The 18,847-nt window shown below is 42.4% G+C and overlaps 1 protein-coding gene across 2 annotated transcripts in view; it reads right to left on the reverse strand.

Annotated features, from left to right (window-relative positions):
* The window catches only part of LOC126482325 (conserved oligomeric Golgi complex subunit 6), a 120,581-nt gene that overhangs the window by 67,519 nt on the left and 34,215 nt on the right, over positions 1 to 18,847 (reverse strand). For both annotated transcript variants that reach the window (XM_050106371.1, XM_050106372.1), the window contains exons 4-7: positions 17,331 to 17,455; positions 16,248 to 16,468; positions 8,348 to 8,508; positions 55 to 291 (exon numbers count right to left, since the gene is read on the reverse strand). In XM_050106371.1, the coding sequence (XP_049962328.1) occupies positions 55 to 291; positions 8,348 to 8,508; positions 16,248 to 16,468; positions 17,331 to 17,455 (744 nt within the window). The remainder of the gene's footprint in view (positions 1 to 54; positions 292 to 8,347; positions 8,509 to 16,247; positions 16,469 to 17,330; positions 17,456 to 18,847) is intronic.

Genomic DNA, 18,847 nt, shown 5'->3' on the forward strand with positions numbered 1-18,847 from the left:
ATTAATAACACAAAGAACTGATATGGCACAGTGTCACAGACACATTTCACATACTTTGGCCATGTCTTGTTGACGTTCTTCAGTCTCTGTAACACTTGCCACAGAGAGGACTTCCTTCAGTAAACCAAGTATCTGCTTTACTCCGGGGCTAGGTGTTAAATCAGATGGTGGGCTCTCCACACCCTCCCTCACATGGCTCTGAACATTATTCTGTAATGTTCTCAGAAACACCTGCTGGCTCTGCTCCTGCAGCTCTTTCAACGTTCCCTCCAGTGTACACTTTTGGACAACCTGAAATAAAAAATTATATAGATATTTTAATCTCTGGATGAGTTTCCCTAACAGTAATTTGTACTAAAATAAAACTCAGTTTCAGAGCCACCTGACAATAACAGTTTTCAGAGTGAAGTTCAAACCAAGTTGTTTATAAGAGATCAATACTATTGCTTTTTAAATGCCAGATATTTAATTGCAAGCCATTCCACTTCAAAGAAAGCATCAATTCCTTCATAAATGTTTTTCACAAAACTGTCCCCAATATGGTGGATCTGTCACTAAACTAAACGCCCAAAATTTGATTGCATGGCACAAGCCATTACCGTTACTAGTAGTGCTTTTACTAAAAAGCAAAAGGAGATGGATACTATCTGTGAACTTTGGTTGGTGCTAACATGGGTTGAGGTGGATGGGGTGTATGTGTATGTTAGGAGGGGGTTTGTGCTGGGAAAATGAAGCTCTGGGGTTACACTGCTGGGACAAAACATCTGTTCAAGCAGTACAGTCATTATACCACAGTATCCTTGAAAACTCAAGTCACACACAGAGGTATTAACTGTTTGAAGTAACTGATATTGCCTTCTTGTCATGTTCAATAGTAGTTCTGATTGCTACAAATTATGTATTGATTCCCAAAACATATACATTTGCTCGATCTCTAAGAGTGACAATAGTCAGAGGACAAAACACCAATAGCTTGGATTCTTCATATTTCTAATAAGTTAAAAGTAGGGAATAAAGTATTTGAGAAAAAATTATAAATGGTAGTCACGGATTCTGACTTTTGTCACTGCACTGTCAGTGTTGTTGTTGTTGTTGTTGTTATCAAAAGCCGCATTAATTTTGTGTATATATTTACTTCACAGCTCCATACTTTAGAATAAATAACACTGGTAAAATGAGAGATCAGCCACACACAAAATAACTTCAAATTAACAGGCAGTTACAACAGTACAACTACAATTAGTGCTCTTATTCCCAAATGGAAGCTGATGAGTTGAATACGATCAACTAATAGGGACATGTTAATTTATTATGCCTGTGCCGGAATGTTTGGAACAGAGGACATCACAATTAAAATTTATCAGTGTGCTTTTTGGAACAGCCAACTGGAAGAGTAGATAGGGATGGTAACACAGTAAATAATATTTTCACTTATCTACTCACTACCTTCCACTGTTCAACATCACCTTTTATGTGCAGCATTCAGAGTCTATCAGACACTCTTGGCTGTATCATTACACAGGAATGTACAATTTTCACCAACCAAACCATAAGTGTCAACTGCTAAGTTACGAAGTTACTTTACACCTTTTTTACTCTCCATTACAGGTCAGTTTATTTGAATTTCTAACTTCTCTGAGGCTACTGAAGTGCTAAGTGAATTGTGGGGATGAACTTTGATAGATAGCAAGATGCTAAATGAAATACATCTGGCTATCAAGAGAGTGATGCATGATGCCTTCAATGACTGCCATAGCAGAATACTGTCAAATGATATTTCACAAAACCCAAAGAAATGCTGGTTGTATGTAAAGGCTGTTAGTGGCACCCAAGTTAGTGTCCAATCCATAGTGAATAAGACAGGAACTGAAATCAAGGGTAGCAAAGCAAAAGCCGAAATGCTTAACTCTCTTTTTAAATGTTCCTTTACAATGGAAAATCCAGGAGAATTGCACCAGTTTAAACCTCGTACCACTGAAAAGATGAATGAAATAAGTACTAGTGTCGGTGGTGTTAAACAGCTGAAATTGTTAAAACTGAACAAAGCTCCAGGGTCCAACAGAATACCCGTCAGATTCTACACTGAATTTGCAGTTCAGTTAGCCCCTCTTCCAACTACACTCAATCGAAGATCCCTCGAACCAAAAACCCTGCCAGTTCTTGGAAAAAAGCACAGGTCACACCTGTCTACAAGGAGGATAGTATAAGGGATCCACAAAACTACCATCCAATATCTTTGACACTGATTTGTTGTGGAATCTTAGAACATATTCTGAGCTCAAAAATAATGAGGTATCTTGAACAGAATGACTCCTCAATGTCAGCACGGTTTCCAAAACATCGATCATGTGAAACCCAGCTTGCACTTTTCTCACATGAGATACTGAAAACTTTGAAACAAGGCAGGCAGGTAGATGCTGTATTTCTTGATTTATAGAAAGCATTTGACTCAGTACGACATCTACACTTATTGTCAAAAGTACAATCATATGGGGTATCAAGTGAAGTTTGTGACTGGATTGAGGACATTTTGGTAGAGATGATGCAACATGTTGTCTTGGATGGAGAGTCACTATCAGATATAGAGTAACTTCAGGTGTGCCCCAGGGAAGTTTGTTGGGACTCTTGCTGTTCATTTGTGTATTAATGACCTTGCAGACAATATTAATACTAACCTCAGAATTTTTGCAGATGATACAGTTATCTATAATGAAGCACTATCTGAAAGAAGCTGCAAAAATATTCAGTCATATCTTGATAAGATTTCAAAGTGGTGCAAAATTGGAAACTTGCTTTAAATGTTAAGAAATGTAAAATAAAAAAAAAGTAATATCCTACAACCATAATAACAATGAGTTCTGTTAGAACTGGCCACTTCATACAAACATCTGGGTGTAACTTTTTGTAGGGATAAGAAATGGAATGATCACACAAGCTTAGTCATGGAGAAAGCAGGTGGAAGACTTCAGTTTATTGGTACAATATTGGAAAGTGCAAACAGTCTACAAAGGAGATAGTTTACAAATCACTCCTGTGACGGGTTCTCAAGCTTAGTCATGGAGAAAGCAGGTGGAAGACTTCAGTTTATTGGTACAATATTGGAAAGTGCAAACAGTCTACAAAGGAGATAGTTTACAAGTCACTCCTGTGACGGGTTCTAGAATATTGCTCAAGTGTATGGGACTCTTACCACATAGGACTAACAGGAGATATTGATTGTGTACAGAGAAGTGTGACACGAATGGCCACAGGTTTGTTTGATACATGGGAGAATGTCACAGAGATAATTAAGGAACTGACCTGGCAGAGTCTTGATGATAGACGTAAACTATCCTGAGAAAGTCTCTTAACAAAAGTTTCGAGAACCAGTTTTAAATGATGACTCTAGGAATATACTACAATCCCCTATGTATCTGTCACATAGGGATCACAAAGATAAGATTCGAATAATTATTGTACCCAAGAGGCATTCAACTTTCTGTGCTCCATACATGAATGGAAAGGGAAGAAACCCGAAAAACTGGTATAGTGGGACATACCATCTGCCATGCACCTCATAGCATATTGCAGAGTATAGATGTAGATGTAGAATCTCTGAACACATTTTTAATTGGCATGCACTATAACCTCATTAATTCTCCAAGAGCTTGTTAAGTAAAAATGATGATTAGAAGCTTTCAAGAAAGCTAAGTTCTTGACATTTTATTTTGGGAAAATGATTCTGCTATTGAAGTAACTATGAGCCAGAAAGTGTTTCAACTAATGAATATAGTAACAATTTCCACTTTAATTTTCAGCTTTGTTACAAATCTAGACATAGAATACACAAAATAAACACATTAGAATTGTCCAATTTGTTTCACGAGTTTTCATTAAATGACTAGCTGCAGCAAGCAACAAGTATTGCGGCAACATGTATAACTGTAGTGTTACACCAATTAATACAGGTGACTGGCAAGAACACACTGAACAACCTCAGCATCCAGTATTTCAGTCTGTCTCTGGAACCAATTGTTTAGTAAAAGGAAGAAACATTTAGGATTTCTTCTTGAACTGTTTTACTGATAGTGTTATTTGAAGCATAAAGTCTGAGAGAAACCGATATGCTCATAAAAAATTGCGGAAATGTAATGCAGCATCAACTAGAAGAACTATGTAGCAGAAATGGTCTCATGTACAAGTACATTATTTTTTAACAGTTCTGCTCATGTGTGTTGTGGTATTGCCAAAACTTACTGACTATTGGTAAAATGACCCATTTTTATAAACAAGATTTCCAAGCCGATTTTTGAGTCATGATAGATTTGCAAGTATTATGTTATGCTGAGTGCAAGTGACAATTCGATATATATATAAAAAAGGGAAAGGAAAATCACAATCCTATTCACACGCAAGGTGTATGCAGTGCTGGACTTAGCGACCACATTGAGTGTGATGAAAATGACCAGGGAAGGCAATGCCCAAGAGACTGCAGCAATCAATTAAGAACAAAAAAAAAAAACAGACATCAAGCAATTACGCAGTCTGAAAGAGCAGGTAGATGCACTACAGAAAGAGAGAACAATGATGGTGTGGGATAAGGAGGCTACACCCAAGCAGGACATTAAGAACAGAGATAACATTATTCAAAAGAAGCAACAAGAATCAGTTGATTGTCACCACCTATGTTTTGGCGAATGGGCCACAAGATGTGAGTCCCCGTGTACTTATCTAAATGGCATGTGGCCAACAATAGGTGAGGTGGCTCAAAGGAGCAAATGGGAGTAACACAAAGAGAGAATCGAGGATGTTACAGCTGCCACCCAAGTGAGAAACCAATCCAATTGTTAACATGGTCATGGAGGTTGTACATGAGAGACAGTAGGACAGGTTGTTGCTTTCTGGTCGACACTGGGTGAGATGTTAGCACTGTCCCACTAGCCACTCATGAAATGAGCAAAACACCAACCAGTCTTGCCCATCTCAAGGTGGCCAACAGTTCATCCATAGCAACTTATAGAGAGTGCAAGAAAGAAGTGGATTTCGGGTTTAGTAGAAAGTGCCAGAGGAAGTTTGTGCTAGTGGATGTGGTGGAACCCATATTAGGTGCAGATTCCGACAGTCACCAGCAGCTCAAGACGGACCTCAGTGGAGGGCACATTATGATGGATAGAGGGGTCAAGACAGGTTCATTAGGACAGAGCACTGTGAGCACCATGGGACCAAGCTGCAGTGTGGATAAACAGGCGGAGGACCACAGTAGTTGGAGTCGAAGTAAGAGTGCGGGGGAAAAACAGTCTACCACATTAGGACTGTACTGGGAACTGGTTTCACAGTGGCCACAAAGGTTAGCACATGACCATTTTGCCATAGCAAAGAGGAGATTTCAGAATAAGATGCAACCAGGGATTGCACACAGGTTAGACAGCCAGTGGGTGTCATCACTGCATTTTGTCACAAAAAAAGATGCATCTGGAGGATCTGCGTGGATTACAACAATTTGAATGCATATGCAATTCCAGACAGGTATCCAGTGTTGAATATTAGAGATTTCACCAGTAAGCTAGCAGAAGCCATGATTTTTAGTGTCATAGATTGCTAGAAGTTTTGCAATCAAATACCTGTGGCAGAAGAAGATGTGCCAAAGACCACTGTAACAATTCCATTTGGGTCATCTGAACAGTTACAAATGCTGTTATGCTGAAAACAGCAGCACAAACATGACAGCATTTCGTACGTCATGTCTTCTAAAGGCTAGCTTCTTGTTTTGTATACCTCAAAGATATAATGGTATTCTTCACTAACCTGATGGTACTTGAACATCTCAAGGTGGTATCTGACCAGATAGGCAAATATGGCATAGTAATCAACAAGGCAAAATGTAATTTTTGGCAAAAAAAAGTGATGTTCCCAGGTCACTCAGTGTCACTGGCCAGCATGTGACATCTAATAGGCAATATCAATGTCGTAAAGAACATTTCTCAACCAATGGATTATCATCAATTGAGAGGATTCCTGGAGTCCTCAACTTCTATTGTTGACACCTACTGGGAACAGCCAAGGTGCTAGCACTACTGACGACTGTGCTAGCAGGCAAGACAACTGTTGGTATTGACATCAAAAATGCAATGATCTTGTGACCAGGCAAAGTCCAGCTTGCAAAAAGCAGTTATTTTGGCCAATCCCATTCATTCATGATGCAACGCTCCAACTGGTGGTAGATGCCAACCAACAAGCAACTGCAGCTGCTTTCCATCGGCTGGTGCAAAAGGGCAACCATTTGGGTTTTCCTCAAGCAAGGTCACAGAGGTGCAGGTCATACGGAGCACGTATGACCACAAGCTTCTAGCTATTTATGAACTTCCGACCATACGTGAAGCCAAACTGTTCACCATATATTTGGGCTGCAAATTGATTACTTTTGCTTTTAGTAGAAATGAAAATAGCAAAACAGAAAACCTCTATGCAGCCACTGGTTTAGTTGGGCATCCAAACCATGTGCAAGTCAGACATCGGTACTTCCACAGTGGTGATGGTGTATGGAGAGGCTTTATGCCTCCCGTCAGTTTTCTTTCACATGGCCCAGACCAGAAGCTGCAAAACTACCACATTTGCTTCAGAAAATGGAATGCTAAATTAAAAACTTATGCGCAAATCTAATATTACAGCATAAGGATAACAAGATTTTCATACACAAGGACTTGTGAACATGCTCACATGTAGTGCTAAGGACCGATGTGGTATGCCTCCCTCTGCAACAGCCATACAAAGAGTTAACGACAGGAAGAACACACTATGTGCATACAATGTAACAGGAAGCATCAGACAATGAAATAGTTCAAAAGAACCATAAAAAACTAGCATCTACCATGTCCAAACAGGTTTCATAAGACAAGGAGCACACAGAGGTGCTTCATCTACAACCGCTCCAGACAAGCCAAGAGGTGACACCTAAGACTCCAGCAATTTACACCAGAGCAGGACAATGAGTGTTTAAATGCCTGCACACTGCTGAAGCTCTGTTCTACTGCACAGGGTCTGAGTGGAAATTGTCAGCAGAAAAGTAAACTGCAAAGTGATTTTTGTTTGTTTAATTCTATGGGCGTGACAGCTGTTTGAGGAAAAGTTTCAGTACAGACGCACAAGCAATGTCTGAGCTATTACTGGAATTAGAAATCTGCGAGTAGGAGATTAATATGTGGGGGTTGTGGTGGTACAGAGAGCAGGAAGTTGGTAACTGATGGAAAATGTGTCCCGATGGCCAAGGCGGTTAAGGAAGCAGAGCATCTGGTTTCGAGTCTCAGTCCAGCACAAATTTTTTGTCTTGTTGTTGCATTGCCGCAATGCCCTGTGCAGCTTGAAGTCATTATTTTCTTCCTATCTCTTTCCTCTTCCATTTCCTTTCCATTGCTTTCACCCCAATTATTCACATATATGTCCCAGCTGCTTCATCTTGAGTGGTCTCTATTCTGTCGGCCAATTATTTTTTTGTTCAGCTTTGACAGTTGTAAATTACTGAAGAGAGAATAAAGTTATTGTAGTGCAGTAGTGTGACTGATTAATTTCGTGCATGTAGTGTCATGCAAGATAGCTACAAGTGTCTCCTACAATGAGCTTGTTTTTATGAAGCTAAGTACAAGGGCATGGGTGCAGTGTATTTTTGAGTCACTCTGGAGTTCTCTAACTCCAGAAGCTCAAAACTGACTTTTAGCACTCGAGAATCCAATTTAAAAATCTCTTCTCAAAATTTCTTTTACTCCATTCTTTGTGAGGCCTTTGAGACTGATCTCATCTCTTGTGGCAAGGCATTATCTATTTTCCTCATTTGTTATTGTAAAAATAGCATGGTCTTCTACAATAATGCTAGTTGCGCCATCTCAACATCCAACTCATCAACAATGGCTCAGTGCCATTATGAGAATGACTGCTGCACCACTGCAGATCATCTTTGTCTCCCTTATCCTTACTACAGCAGGAGCCCTCTTATTCTGGAGTCTGAGTGACTTATCCTTTCTTTTTAAACTTCCACACCTACTTTTGTCTCCTACCTCAGAAGGAACTAATAATTTCGAAAGGCAGGACCGTGTCATCATTTTTACTTTTAAATGCCCCTACAGGCAGTACTAAAGCAAGTACTGATCAGAAATTTTCTCTCATAATTTACTAGTTTTCTTGACATAATGTCACTTTTTTGTGTTAAACGTGGTGCCCACACAAAAGCACATACTCCCACAATACATGCAAAACTTCAGATTTTCATCAGTCCAATGGGTAATTTCCATCTTAATCAACTAAGCTCTATTCAAAATAAAATTTTTAAATGGCTATATCTTTAGTTAGTTGCACGAAAACTGAACTATTTTCTTACCTGCTCAATTATATGGTGGTAGAAACAGATTAAGCAATAGACAGCATAAAAAACAGTTGCCTTTGAGTCCGTTGATAAAATCTGTTCTACACGAACTCTAAGAGGGTAGCATACACCTTCCGTTATATTTGAAAGTGCCAGCTGTACATGTTCCATCACATCTGAAATGGAAACAAAAGCAATACACTAATGAACTGTGTTCATTAAATGAAACTAAAAATTTTAAAATAAATTCCTACTGCTAATTCATACACAATTTAAAAAAAGTTACAAATGAACCTAGGAAGAAACTCTGAGAAAATTCAGATCATATGTATAACGGAAAGCAGAAAGGTGGAAGGAGTATATAGAGGGTCTATACAAGGGCGATGTACTTGAGGACAATATTATGGAAATGGAAGAGGATGTAGATGAAGATTAAAGGGGAGATACGATACTGCATGAAGAATTTGACAGAGCACTGAAAGTCCTCAGTCGAAACAAGGCCCCAGGAGTAGACAACATTCCATTGGAACTACTGACGGCCTTGGGCGAGCCATTCCTGACAAAACTCTACCATCTGGTGAGCAAGATGTATGAGACAGGTGAAATACCCTCAGACTTCAAGAAGAATACAATTCCAATCCCAAAGAAAGCAGGTGTTGACACATGTAAAAATTACCAAACTATCAGTTTAATAAGTCACAGCTGCAAAATACTAACGCGACTTCTTTACAGACGAATGGAAAAGCTGGTAGAAGCCAACCTCGGCGAAGATCAGTTTGGATTCCGCAGAAATGTTGGAACACGTGAGGCAATACTGACCCTACGACTTATCTTAGAAAATAGATTAAGGAAAGGCAAACCTACATTTCTAGCATTTGTAGACTTAGAGAAAGCTTTTGACAATGTTGACTGGCATACTCTCTTTCAAATTCTGAAGGTGGCAGGGGTAAAATACAGGGAGCGAAAGGCTATTTACAATTCGTACAGAAACCAGATGGCAGTTATAAGAGTCGAGGGGCATGAAAGGAAAGCAGTGGTTGGGAAAGGAGTGAGACAGGGTTGTAGCCTCTCCCCGATGTTATTCAATCTGTATATTGAGCAAGCAGTAAAGGAAACAAAAGAAAAATTCAGTGTAGGTATTAAAATCCATGGAGAAGAAATAAAAACTTTGAGGTTTGCCGATGACATTGTAATTCTGTCAGAGACAGCAAAGGACTTGGAAGAGCAGTTGAACGGAATGGAGGATATAAGATGAACATCAACAAAAGCAAAACGAGGATAATGGAATGTAGTCAAATTAAATCGGGTGATGCTGAGGGGATTAGATTAGGAAATGAGACACTTAAAGTAGTAAAGGAGTTTTGCTATTTAGGGAGTAAAATAACTGATGATGGTCGAAGTAGAGAGGATATAAAATGTAGACTGGCAATGGCAAGGAAAGCGTTTCTCAAGAAGAGAAATTTGTTAACATCGAGTATAGATTTAAGTGTCAGTTTTTTTTTTTTTTAGGGCGCCCAACTTCAACGGTCATTAGCGCCCAGATTACGTTAGGAATGCACCGCGAGGCAAAAGTTTAAAACAGCAACTAAAAGGGAAAACACAATAAAAGATCGACAGGCATAGGATTTTTTAAAAAAACGGCATAATTAAATGTCCTTAGACAGGTTGGTCAATTTGATAAAACTAAGAACGCGAGCAGCTGCTCCTGGGTCATCTCCTAAAATAGCATCGAGAGTACATGGCAGGCCAAGATCAAGACGCAGTGTAGTAAAATCCGGACAGGACGTTAAAATGTGGCGGACCATCAGCAAGTGCCCACATGGGCAGAACGGCGCCGGCGCTGCCGTCAGCAGATGGCGATGGCTGAACCGGCGGTGTCCAATTCGTAACCGGGCCGAAACTACCTCCTCCCGCCGAGAGGGGCGTGAGGAGGACGTCCAAGCCGCGGGAAGAGGTTTCAAGGCCCGAAGCTTGTTGTCCGTAAGTGCAGCCCAATCGGCACGCCACAGCGATAAAATGCGCCGACAAATGACCCTGCTACAATCTGAAGAAGGGACACAACAAAAAGCTGTCCGAGGCTGGAGGACCGCAGCCTTGGCCGCGGCATCAGCAGCTTCGTTCCCAGGGATACCGACATGGCTAGGAACCCACATAAAACTAACCGGAGAACCGTCGTCCACCAGCTGCTGAAGAGAGCGTTGGATCCGGTGCACGAAAGAGTGAACCGGATACGGATCACTGAGGCTCTGGATGGCGCTCAGGGAATCGGAGCAGATGACATAAGCAGAATGTCGGTGGCGGCAGATGTAAAGAACAGCCTGGTAGAGGGCAAAGAGCTCAGCTGTGAAGACCGAACAATGGCCATGGAGCCGGTATTTGAAACTTTGTGCCCCGACAATAAAAGAACAACCGACCCCGTCATTGGTCTTAGAGCCATCTGTATAAATGAAGGTCATATTAATGAACTTCGAACGAAGTTCGACAAAACGGGAGCGGTATACCGAACCGGGGGTAACCTCCTTTGGGAGCGAGCTGAGGTCAAGGTGAACATGAACCTGAGCCTGGAGCCAAGGTGGCGTGTGGCTCTCGCCCACTCTAAGGGTTGCAGGGAGTGAAAAATCAAGGTGTTGAAGGAGGCGACGAAAGCGAACTCCAGGGGGGTAGCAGTGCAGAGACATACAACCCGTATTGAAGATCGAGGGAGTCGTCAAAAAAGGAACGATAAGACGGGTGGTCGGGCATTGACAGTAGCCGACAGGCATACCGACAAAGCAGTATATCGTGCCGGTAGGGCAGTGGCAATTCACCGGCTTCAGCATGAAGACTTTCGACGGGACTAGTATAAAACGCTCCGCTCGCAAGACGTAAACCCCAATGTTGTATGGAGTTGAGGCGGCGTAAGATGGACGGCCGTGCAGAGGAGTATACGAAGCTCCCATAATCCAGCTTTGAGCGGACGATCGACCGATATAGGCGAAGTAGGACGGTTCAATCCGCTCCCCACGACATACCACTGAGAACACGGAGCACATTTAGTGAACAGATACAACGGGCAGCCAAATAAGACATGTGGGGACCAGCTAAGTTTCCTGTCAAATGTAAGACCTAAAAATTTTGTTGTCTCCACGAATGGGAGAGCAACGGGACCGAGTTGTAAGGACGGTAGGAGAAACTCTTTGTAGCGCCAGAAGTTAATACAGACCGTCTTCTCAGCAGAGAAACGGAAGCCATTGGCGACACTCCAGGAGTAAAGATGGTCAAGAGAACGCTGAAGACAGCGCTCCAGGAAACATGTACGCTGCGCGCTGCAATAGATGGTAAAATCGTTCACGAAAAGGGAGCCTGATACATCAGCTGGGAGGCAATCCATTATTGGATTGATCGCTATGGCGAAGAGAGCGACGCTCAAAACTGAGCCCTGTGGCACCCCATTCTCCTGGAGAAAGGTGTCCGACAGGACAGAGCACACACGTACCCTGAACTGTCGATCCATTAAAAAGGAACGAATAAAAAGAGGGAGGCGACCGCGAAGGCCCCATGTATGCATGGTGCGGAGAATGCCCGCCCTCCAACAGGTGTCGTAAGCCTTCTCCAAATCAAAGAACACAGCCGCGGTCGGGCGCTTCCGCAAGAAGTTATTCATAATGAAGGTTGACAAGGTAACCAGATGGTCAACAGCAAAGCGGCGCCTACGAAATCCGCATTGTACATTGGTAAGTAGGCGCCGAGATTCGAGCAGCCAAACCAAACGAGAGTTAACCATTCGCTCCATCACCTTACAGACACAGCTGGTAAGCGAGATGGGTCGATAACCGGAAGGCAAGTGCTTGTCCTTCCCCGGCTTAGGAATCGGTACAACAATAGACTCGCGCCAGCATGCAGGAACATGTCCCTCAATCCAAATGCGATTATAAGTATGAAGAAGGAAACCTTTACCCGCAGGAGAAAGCTTCTTTAGCATCTGAATATGAATAGAATCAGGCCCTGGAGCGGAGGACCGTGACCGGGCAAGTGCATTTTCGAGTTCCTGCATGGTGAAAGGGGCATTATAACTTTCACGATTCGAGGAGCGGAAGTTAGGTGGCCTAGCCTCCTCTGCCTGTTTGCGGGGGAGGAAGGCAGGGTGGTAATGAGCGGAGCTCGAAACCTCTGCGAAAAACCGGCCGAAGGCATTGGAGATATCCTCAGGGGCCACAAGGAGAGTAATTCTGACGGCAACTGCCTGCAGACCGGTGTGCAATGTGATGGGATCGTAGTAAATATCATCCCGGACCAGCAACATAACCCCTCCATGAGCCGGAATACCTACCACAGGGGGTAGGTCAAAACGCACAGAGGTGTAGTGTGCCAAGGCAATGTGATCGCATGGGCGGAGCTTCCTGGAGGGCTACGACGAGCGGACGGTGCAAGCGGAGCAGCAACTTCAAGTCCTCTCGGTTGGAGCGAATGCTGCGAATATTCCAGTGAATAAGTGCCATCGTGAGAAGAAAAGGAAGATGAAAAAAGGGGTCACCTCGAAGGCCGCTGAGGGCCTGGCTTCGAGCGAGTACTGCCGCTGCTATCAGTAGGCAGACAGCCATCGTCCATTGGTTCTATAGGTTCATCGGCCATCTCGTTAAGATGGCCGGGAGGAGGAGCTTCCTCCACCGGTGGATGGCCAGATGTTCTGCTACCAGCGGTGCGGCCAGGCGATTTAAGATGACGGCCTGGGGCGGCAACCGCTGGGTGGCGCAGGAGAAGAAATGCGCCGTGGAGGAGAAGGAGAACTGTGCTTCCTATGAGCCTTCTTGGAAGGTCTTTTAGTGGAAGTTCTGGTCGACGGCTGGGAGTGCGAGGTACGTAGGAAGTCTGCACGGGACGGTTCCTTCTTGAAGGCCCGTGCATCTGATTTCTGGGTCTTCATCTTGGCAGAAGCTGATGAAGGTGCTTGTGTTGGAGGGGTGACGGGAAGAAGAGGAGACGTCGACCGCGCGATCTTAGCACTGGCCGAACGGACGACCGTGGTGCCGAAGGTCAGATCGCATGTCTGCGTCGCCACCTCCCTGGTAGTCCGAGGAGAGGCAAGGACAGTACTGTACTTTCCCGCTGGGAGCAGCGCGGGCTTCCTACAAGCACATAGTTTGCGAGCAGCCGAGGTGGACACTTTCTCTTTGACCCGAATTTCTTGGATACAGCGTTCTTCCTTGTAGATAGGACAGTCGCGGGAGGACGCTGCATGGTCACCCTGACAGTTCACACAACGAGAAGACGGAGGTGGACAGTCACCCTCATGGGCATCCCTGCCACAAGTGACACATTTAGCCACATTGGAACAAGACTGGCGAGTGTGATTAAAACGCTGACACTGGTAGCAGCGCGTAGGTGTCAGGACATAGGGGCGAACAGAAATAACCTCGTAGCCCGCTTTGATACGCAACGGCAGCTGAACACTGTCACAGGTCAAGAAAAGTGTCCGGGTCGGTACAAGGTCATTGTTGACCTTTTTCATGACCCTACGGACAGCCGTCACGCCCTGCTCAGCGAGGAAAGACTGAATCTCCTCGTCAGTCAATCCGTCAAGTGATCGAGTATAGACCACACCACAAGACGAATTCAAAGTGCGGTGAGCCTCCACCCGGACAGGGAACGTGTACAGGAGTGTGGCCCGAAGAAGTTTTTGTGCCTGAAAGGCGCTCTCAGTTTCGAGTAACAAGGTACCATTACGCAACCTGGTACATGACTTGACAGATCCGGCTATGGCATCTATGATCTATGCCCTTCTGGATAACGAAAGGGTTGACAGAGGAAAAATCCTTTCCGTCCTCAGATCGAGAAACGAAGAGGAACTGTGGGGCAGGCGGTAGTACTTTTGTCACTGGTGGCTGGTCAAGTTTCCTTTTTTGGGCAGAAGTCGAGAGAGATGGAGAGAAATCCATTGCGGAGGAATCCCCCACGATTGCCAGCGTCTCCGATGGTGCGCTCCTTCCTTGTGGGGACCCTCTCAGAGGGTACTCCCGCCTTAGGTGAATGTTTACACCTCAGGTCACACCTCCCGAGAAACAGACGGAGGGACCAATCGGCATGTTCAGAAGGTATCAGCTCAGGCAATCACCCCTGCCCGGGCCTGGCCTTTACCAGGGGGTACGTGCGTGCCTTACTTGTCTACCCAGGGTGGGGAATTACGCGTTACCCCGTCACCGGCTACGCGTGCGAACGTGTGGGTCGGCCTTCAGGCGCGCACAGGGAGGAAGGAAGAAGAGGAAAAAGAAGGAAGAGAGGGAGAGAAAGGACAGACTGTCTCAAACGCTGAGGCGGTGACCAGAGAAGGCAAGGAGAAGAAGGCAATGAGAAGCCAAGGAGAAGAAGGCAATGAGAAGGCAAGGAGAAGAAGACAAGGGAAAGAGTAAGGAAGACAGTGAGATGGAGAAGAGCAAAGAAAGGAACCAACCAAAGGAAGGAAGAAACGAGAAGTGAAAAAGCAAAATGACCGCAAATAGAGGTCGTGGAACCGTCCGTCTCTGGACGCAGGCGCTAACTACCCCCTTGAGGGGGAGGGACTCCTTTTAGTCGCCTCTTACGACAGGCAGGAATACCTCGGGCCTATTCTTACCCCAGACCCGCAGGGGTATTTAAGTGTCAGGAAGTCGTTTCTGAAAGTATATGTATGACGTGTAGCCATGTATGGAAGTGAAACATCGACGATAAATAGTTTGGACAAGAAGAGAATAAAAGCTTTCGAAATGTGGTGCTGCAGAAGAATGCTGAAGATTAGATGGGTAGATCACATAACTAATGAAGAGGTATTGAATGAAATTGGGGAGAAGAGAAATTTATGGCACAACTTGACCAGAAGAAGGGATCGGTTGGTAGGGCATATTCCGAGGCATCAAGGGATCACCAATTTAGCATTGCAGGGCAGCATGGAGGGTAAAAATCGTAGACAGAGACCAAGAGATGAATACACTAAGCAGATTCAGAAGGATGTAGGTTGCAGTAAGTGCTGGGATATGATGAAGCTTGCACAGGATAGAGTAGCATCGAGAACTGCATCAAACCAGTCTCAGGACTGAAGACAACGACAACAACAACAACATGTATAATATTTTAAAATATTTCATGTGTTGATACCCATTCGTGAAAACAATATCAAAATCCATATAGTAGTTCCTGAGATTAACCTTCACATACAGACTGTAATAATCATAATTCAGCCAATTTGCATGAAATATTTTTTGCTTTACATAAGCAAACCTTTCTTGTGAGGGAATTTATTTATTAGTATAAACCAAATCAAAATCCTAAGAGTAGTTCCTTAGATTGACCTTCATAACAAAAGCTCAATGATGATAAATGTAAATGTCATTTGACTAGGGCCTCCCGTCGGGTAGACCATTCGCCGGGTGCAAGTCTTTAGATTTGAAGTCACTTTGGCGACTTGCGTGTCGATGGGGATGAAACGATGATGATTAGGACAACACAACACCCAGTCCCTCAGCAGAGAAAATCTCTGACCCAACCGGAAAACAAATCCAGGCCCTTAGGATTACCATTCTGTTGCGCTGACCACTCAGCTACCAGGGGCTAACTTCAATGATGATGATAAAGTAATTAATATTAATGAACTAAGAACGGGTACTGTTCCAAACAATATACAAGAAATTTGAGCTTAAGGTCTTGATGAATACAAAGTAAAAGTTAAATGCAATGTCAGATATACAGAAGAACACCACAAACAAGATAAACTGTGCATCAAACGTATGTTCAACACTTTGTTCACTACTGTCCAAAGATGGGCACCACAAGGTGCAGTAAGTAGCTGAACCATGATATATTTCTGAAGAAACCAAGAACTGTTGTATAGTTATCCATAGTATATGGTAATACATTACAAATTATAAATCAAAGCTAAGATTACAATAGTAGAACCTATTCATACCTATCTTGTCACAACCTCTAAGTAGGGATAGCATATTCTCCTTCTCTGATGGTATCATTTGATGCAGCCATGCAAGCATGTCACCTACATATCGGCGTGGATCATGTGCATGCATTTCTATTGGTTTTGGAGTTCCTCCTGGACCTCCTTGCGTAAGAGCATCAAGAAAGGCGCGGACTAACACTGATCGACGAGCTGTGCAGTACTCATCAATAATATATCTGCAAATTCCAAATTCAATTTACAGAACTTCTGATTAAAACAATCTTTTTCATTCAGCATATATTTAATGAACTCTGCAGGTTTATATACAGAACACTGGTACAAAATTACAAACAAAAGAATTACAGAACAGCCTACATCCTCACAATACTATCGACATCAAATAAAACAATGGAAAATCCAGGATGGAATGTAAAAATATTATGAAAAGGAAAGTTGATACTCGGGAGGGAGGGAAAGTGCTATAGGTTTCGAATTTCTAATTCCTGTCATTATGAGATACATAAATAATGAAAGGAAAGAAGTTTCAAAGAACATTTTCTTATTCAATAACACTGCAATATTAACAGTTGCCTCAACCATTTCCCAACAATAGTAGTATTCAGTATACAAATGAATGACACTGGAGTTAGAAACCACATTAAACTGAAGAGATGTTCAGATAAAGCGTGTCTGTTAGTGTGAGCAATGGAAATAACAGTGGCAGTAAAGATCAAATAGCTCTGAATGATTAGCAATGGTGATTGCTGTTTTAACAGTATATCAAATTACTATGATGCAAATCCTATATATGAAGACCTATGAAGACACTGCTGTTCAACATATTCACCTTTTCTCACACTGTCACAGCTTTTCATGCCAGCGAAGGTGTGTATGCTACCTCTTAACCCTTATTTTCAATGGCATTCTTCAGGCAATACTGAACTCTTTCCTTCTCATGTAATACTTCTTTTCATGTACTACATTAGTCTGTAAGCTGTAGTTACCAAAGCCTATCACTTAATTAAAAATGGAAGTAATTTTTTAAGCTCAAAACTATAATAATGGAGTAACAGTTTTAATTTAGAATAAAACACTTACTTGAATAAAACAGGTCTGTCTTGCAAACGTGTCATTGCCTGCATTAGCAAAAGACTGATTTCTGGAGACTCGATACTTCGACAATTGTTTTGTGCCCACCGATACAGCCTCTCTAATGCTGCTTCCTATAAGCATAATAAGAATCTGTTTCAATTCCAGCACAGACAGCATATATTCATTCATTCATTACTATAAATCTCTAAATGGAACTTCCAATCTCAAAACACATTATTTCATATAATACTTGCGAACGTACGAAGATATTTGATCATGACAAGAAACTGATTTTGTCTGACGATGATTAAGAGAGTGGAATCATACTTTAATCCCCAAAAGTGGATGAATATCACCAATAAAATGACTATCTTATAACACTAACATTGTTCCAATATAGTAATTCAAAACTGGAGCAACTATTTTCTTAATGTATTTAAAAATTCATAATGTATGCAGTAACTAATTTTTAGTACAGCACTTATCAATGAGAAAGAGCTGAATTGTTGTCCATTTCATATTGAAAGAGGTAATTGTGAAACACAGTTGCTAGGCTGAACACACACACAATTATGGATCCCCAAATTCCAAAATATTAGCACTAGTACAAGAATCTGGGTAAGTGCAAGTAGAGCTCGAGCACTGGGGTTTCCATACAAATTTAACTATGTGTAAAGATTGCTCATCCACCCCAGCAATTAAGAATATCAATGATTTTTGCCTGTTATCAGTGCCAACATAAGCAAGATGGGTCTTAAGGGCAGAAAAAAATTGTGTTATATAGTCACAAATTAACTATTTTCGGATTTTTTCCTTTGCTCATACTGTGAAACTTTGCTTCTTGCTAAATATCATGATTCTAGGTCAATAGGAAGTAGCCTATAGATTTTCATGAGCGAGTTTGCAAGTATCAAAATACATGACATAAATGACCATATCTTCTGAGTGCACTGACTTAGAAGCTTCAATTTTTTTACACCACCAAGGGACTGTAGACCGCAATGTATGGAAAAGTTCAATTTGATATAGCTACCTGTTCCTGCAAAAAAGGGTTTTAAATAGTTGAACAGACACACAGACAGACAACAAAGTGATCCCGTAAAGGTTCCATTTTTACTGACTGAGGTATGGAACTCTATAAAAAAGTAGAGAGGAAAGAAAGCAGTCTCATTTTTACACTGTAGCCAGACTGTTGTAAACACCCACAGATAACAGCCAAATTTTTTAGATTGTTACTACAGCCTTCCAAACTGTTATTTAAGTTTAAATGCCTTGTACCCATATCAGATATGTTTGAATCATCATTACCAGCCAGCTGACAATAACTGCTTGATAATCACCTTTTCCAGGCTTCTCCATACATTACGCACTGCAACAAAATTTATCTGTATTGATTCTGCATGTTTTCTAATGTCATTTACTCTTTTTTCCATTAGGCCATCACTTTGGTCTTTCCTTATCTCTTGGAATACAAAGAAGAACTTCATTGGTTCATCAACCACCCCTTCACATGGCAACAGGTC

The sequence above is a fragment of the Schistocerca serialis genome, chromosome 5, assembly GCF_023864345.2.
Source record: "Schistocerca serialis cubense isolate TAMUIC-IGC-003099 chromosome 5, iqSchSeri2.2, whole genome shotgun sequence".
Taxonomy (NCBI): Eukaryota; Metazoa; Arthropoda; class Insecta; order Orthoptera; family Acrididae; genus Schistocerca; species Schistocerca serialis.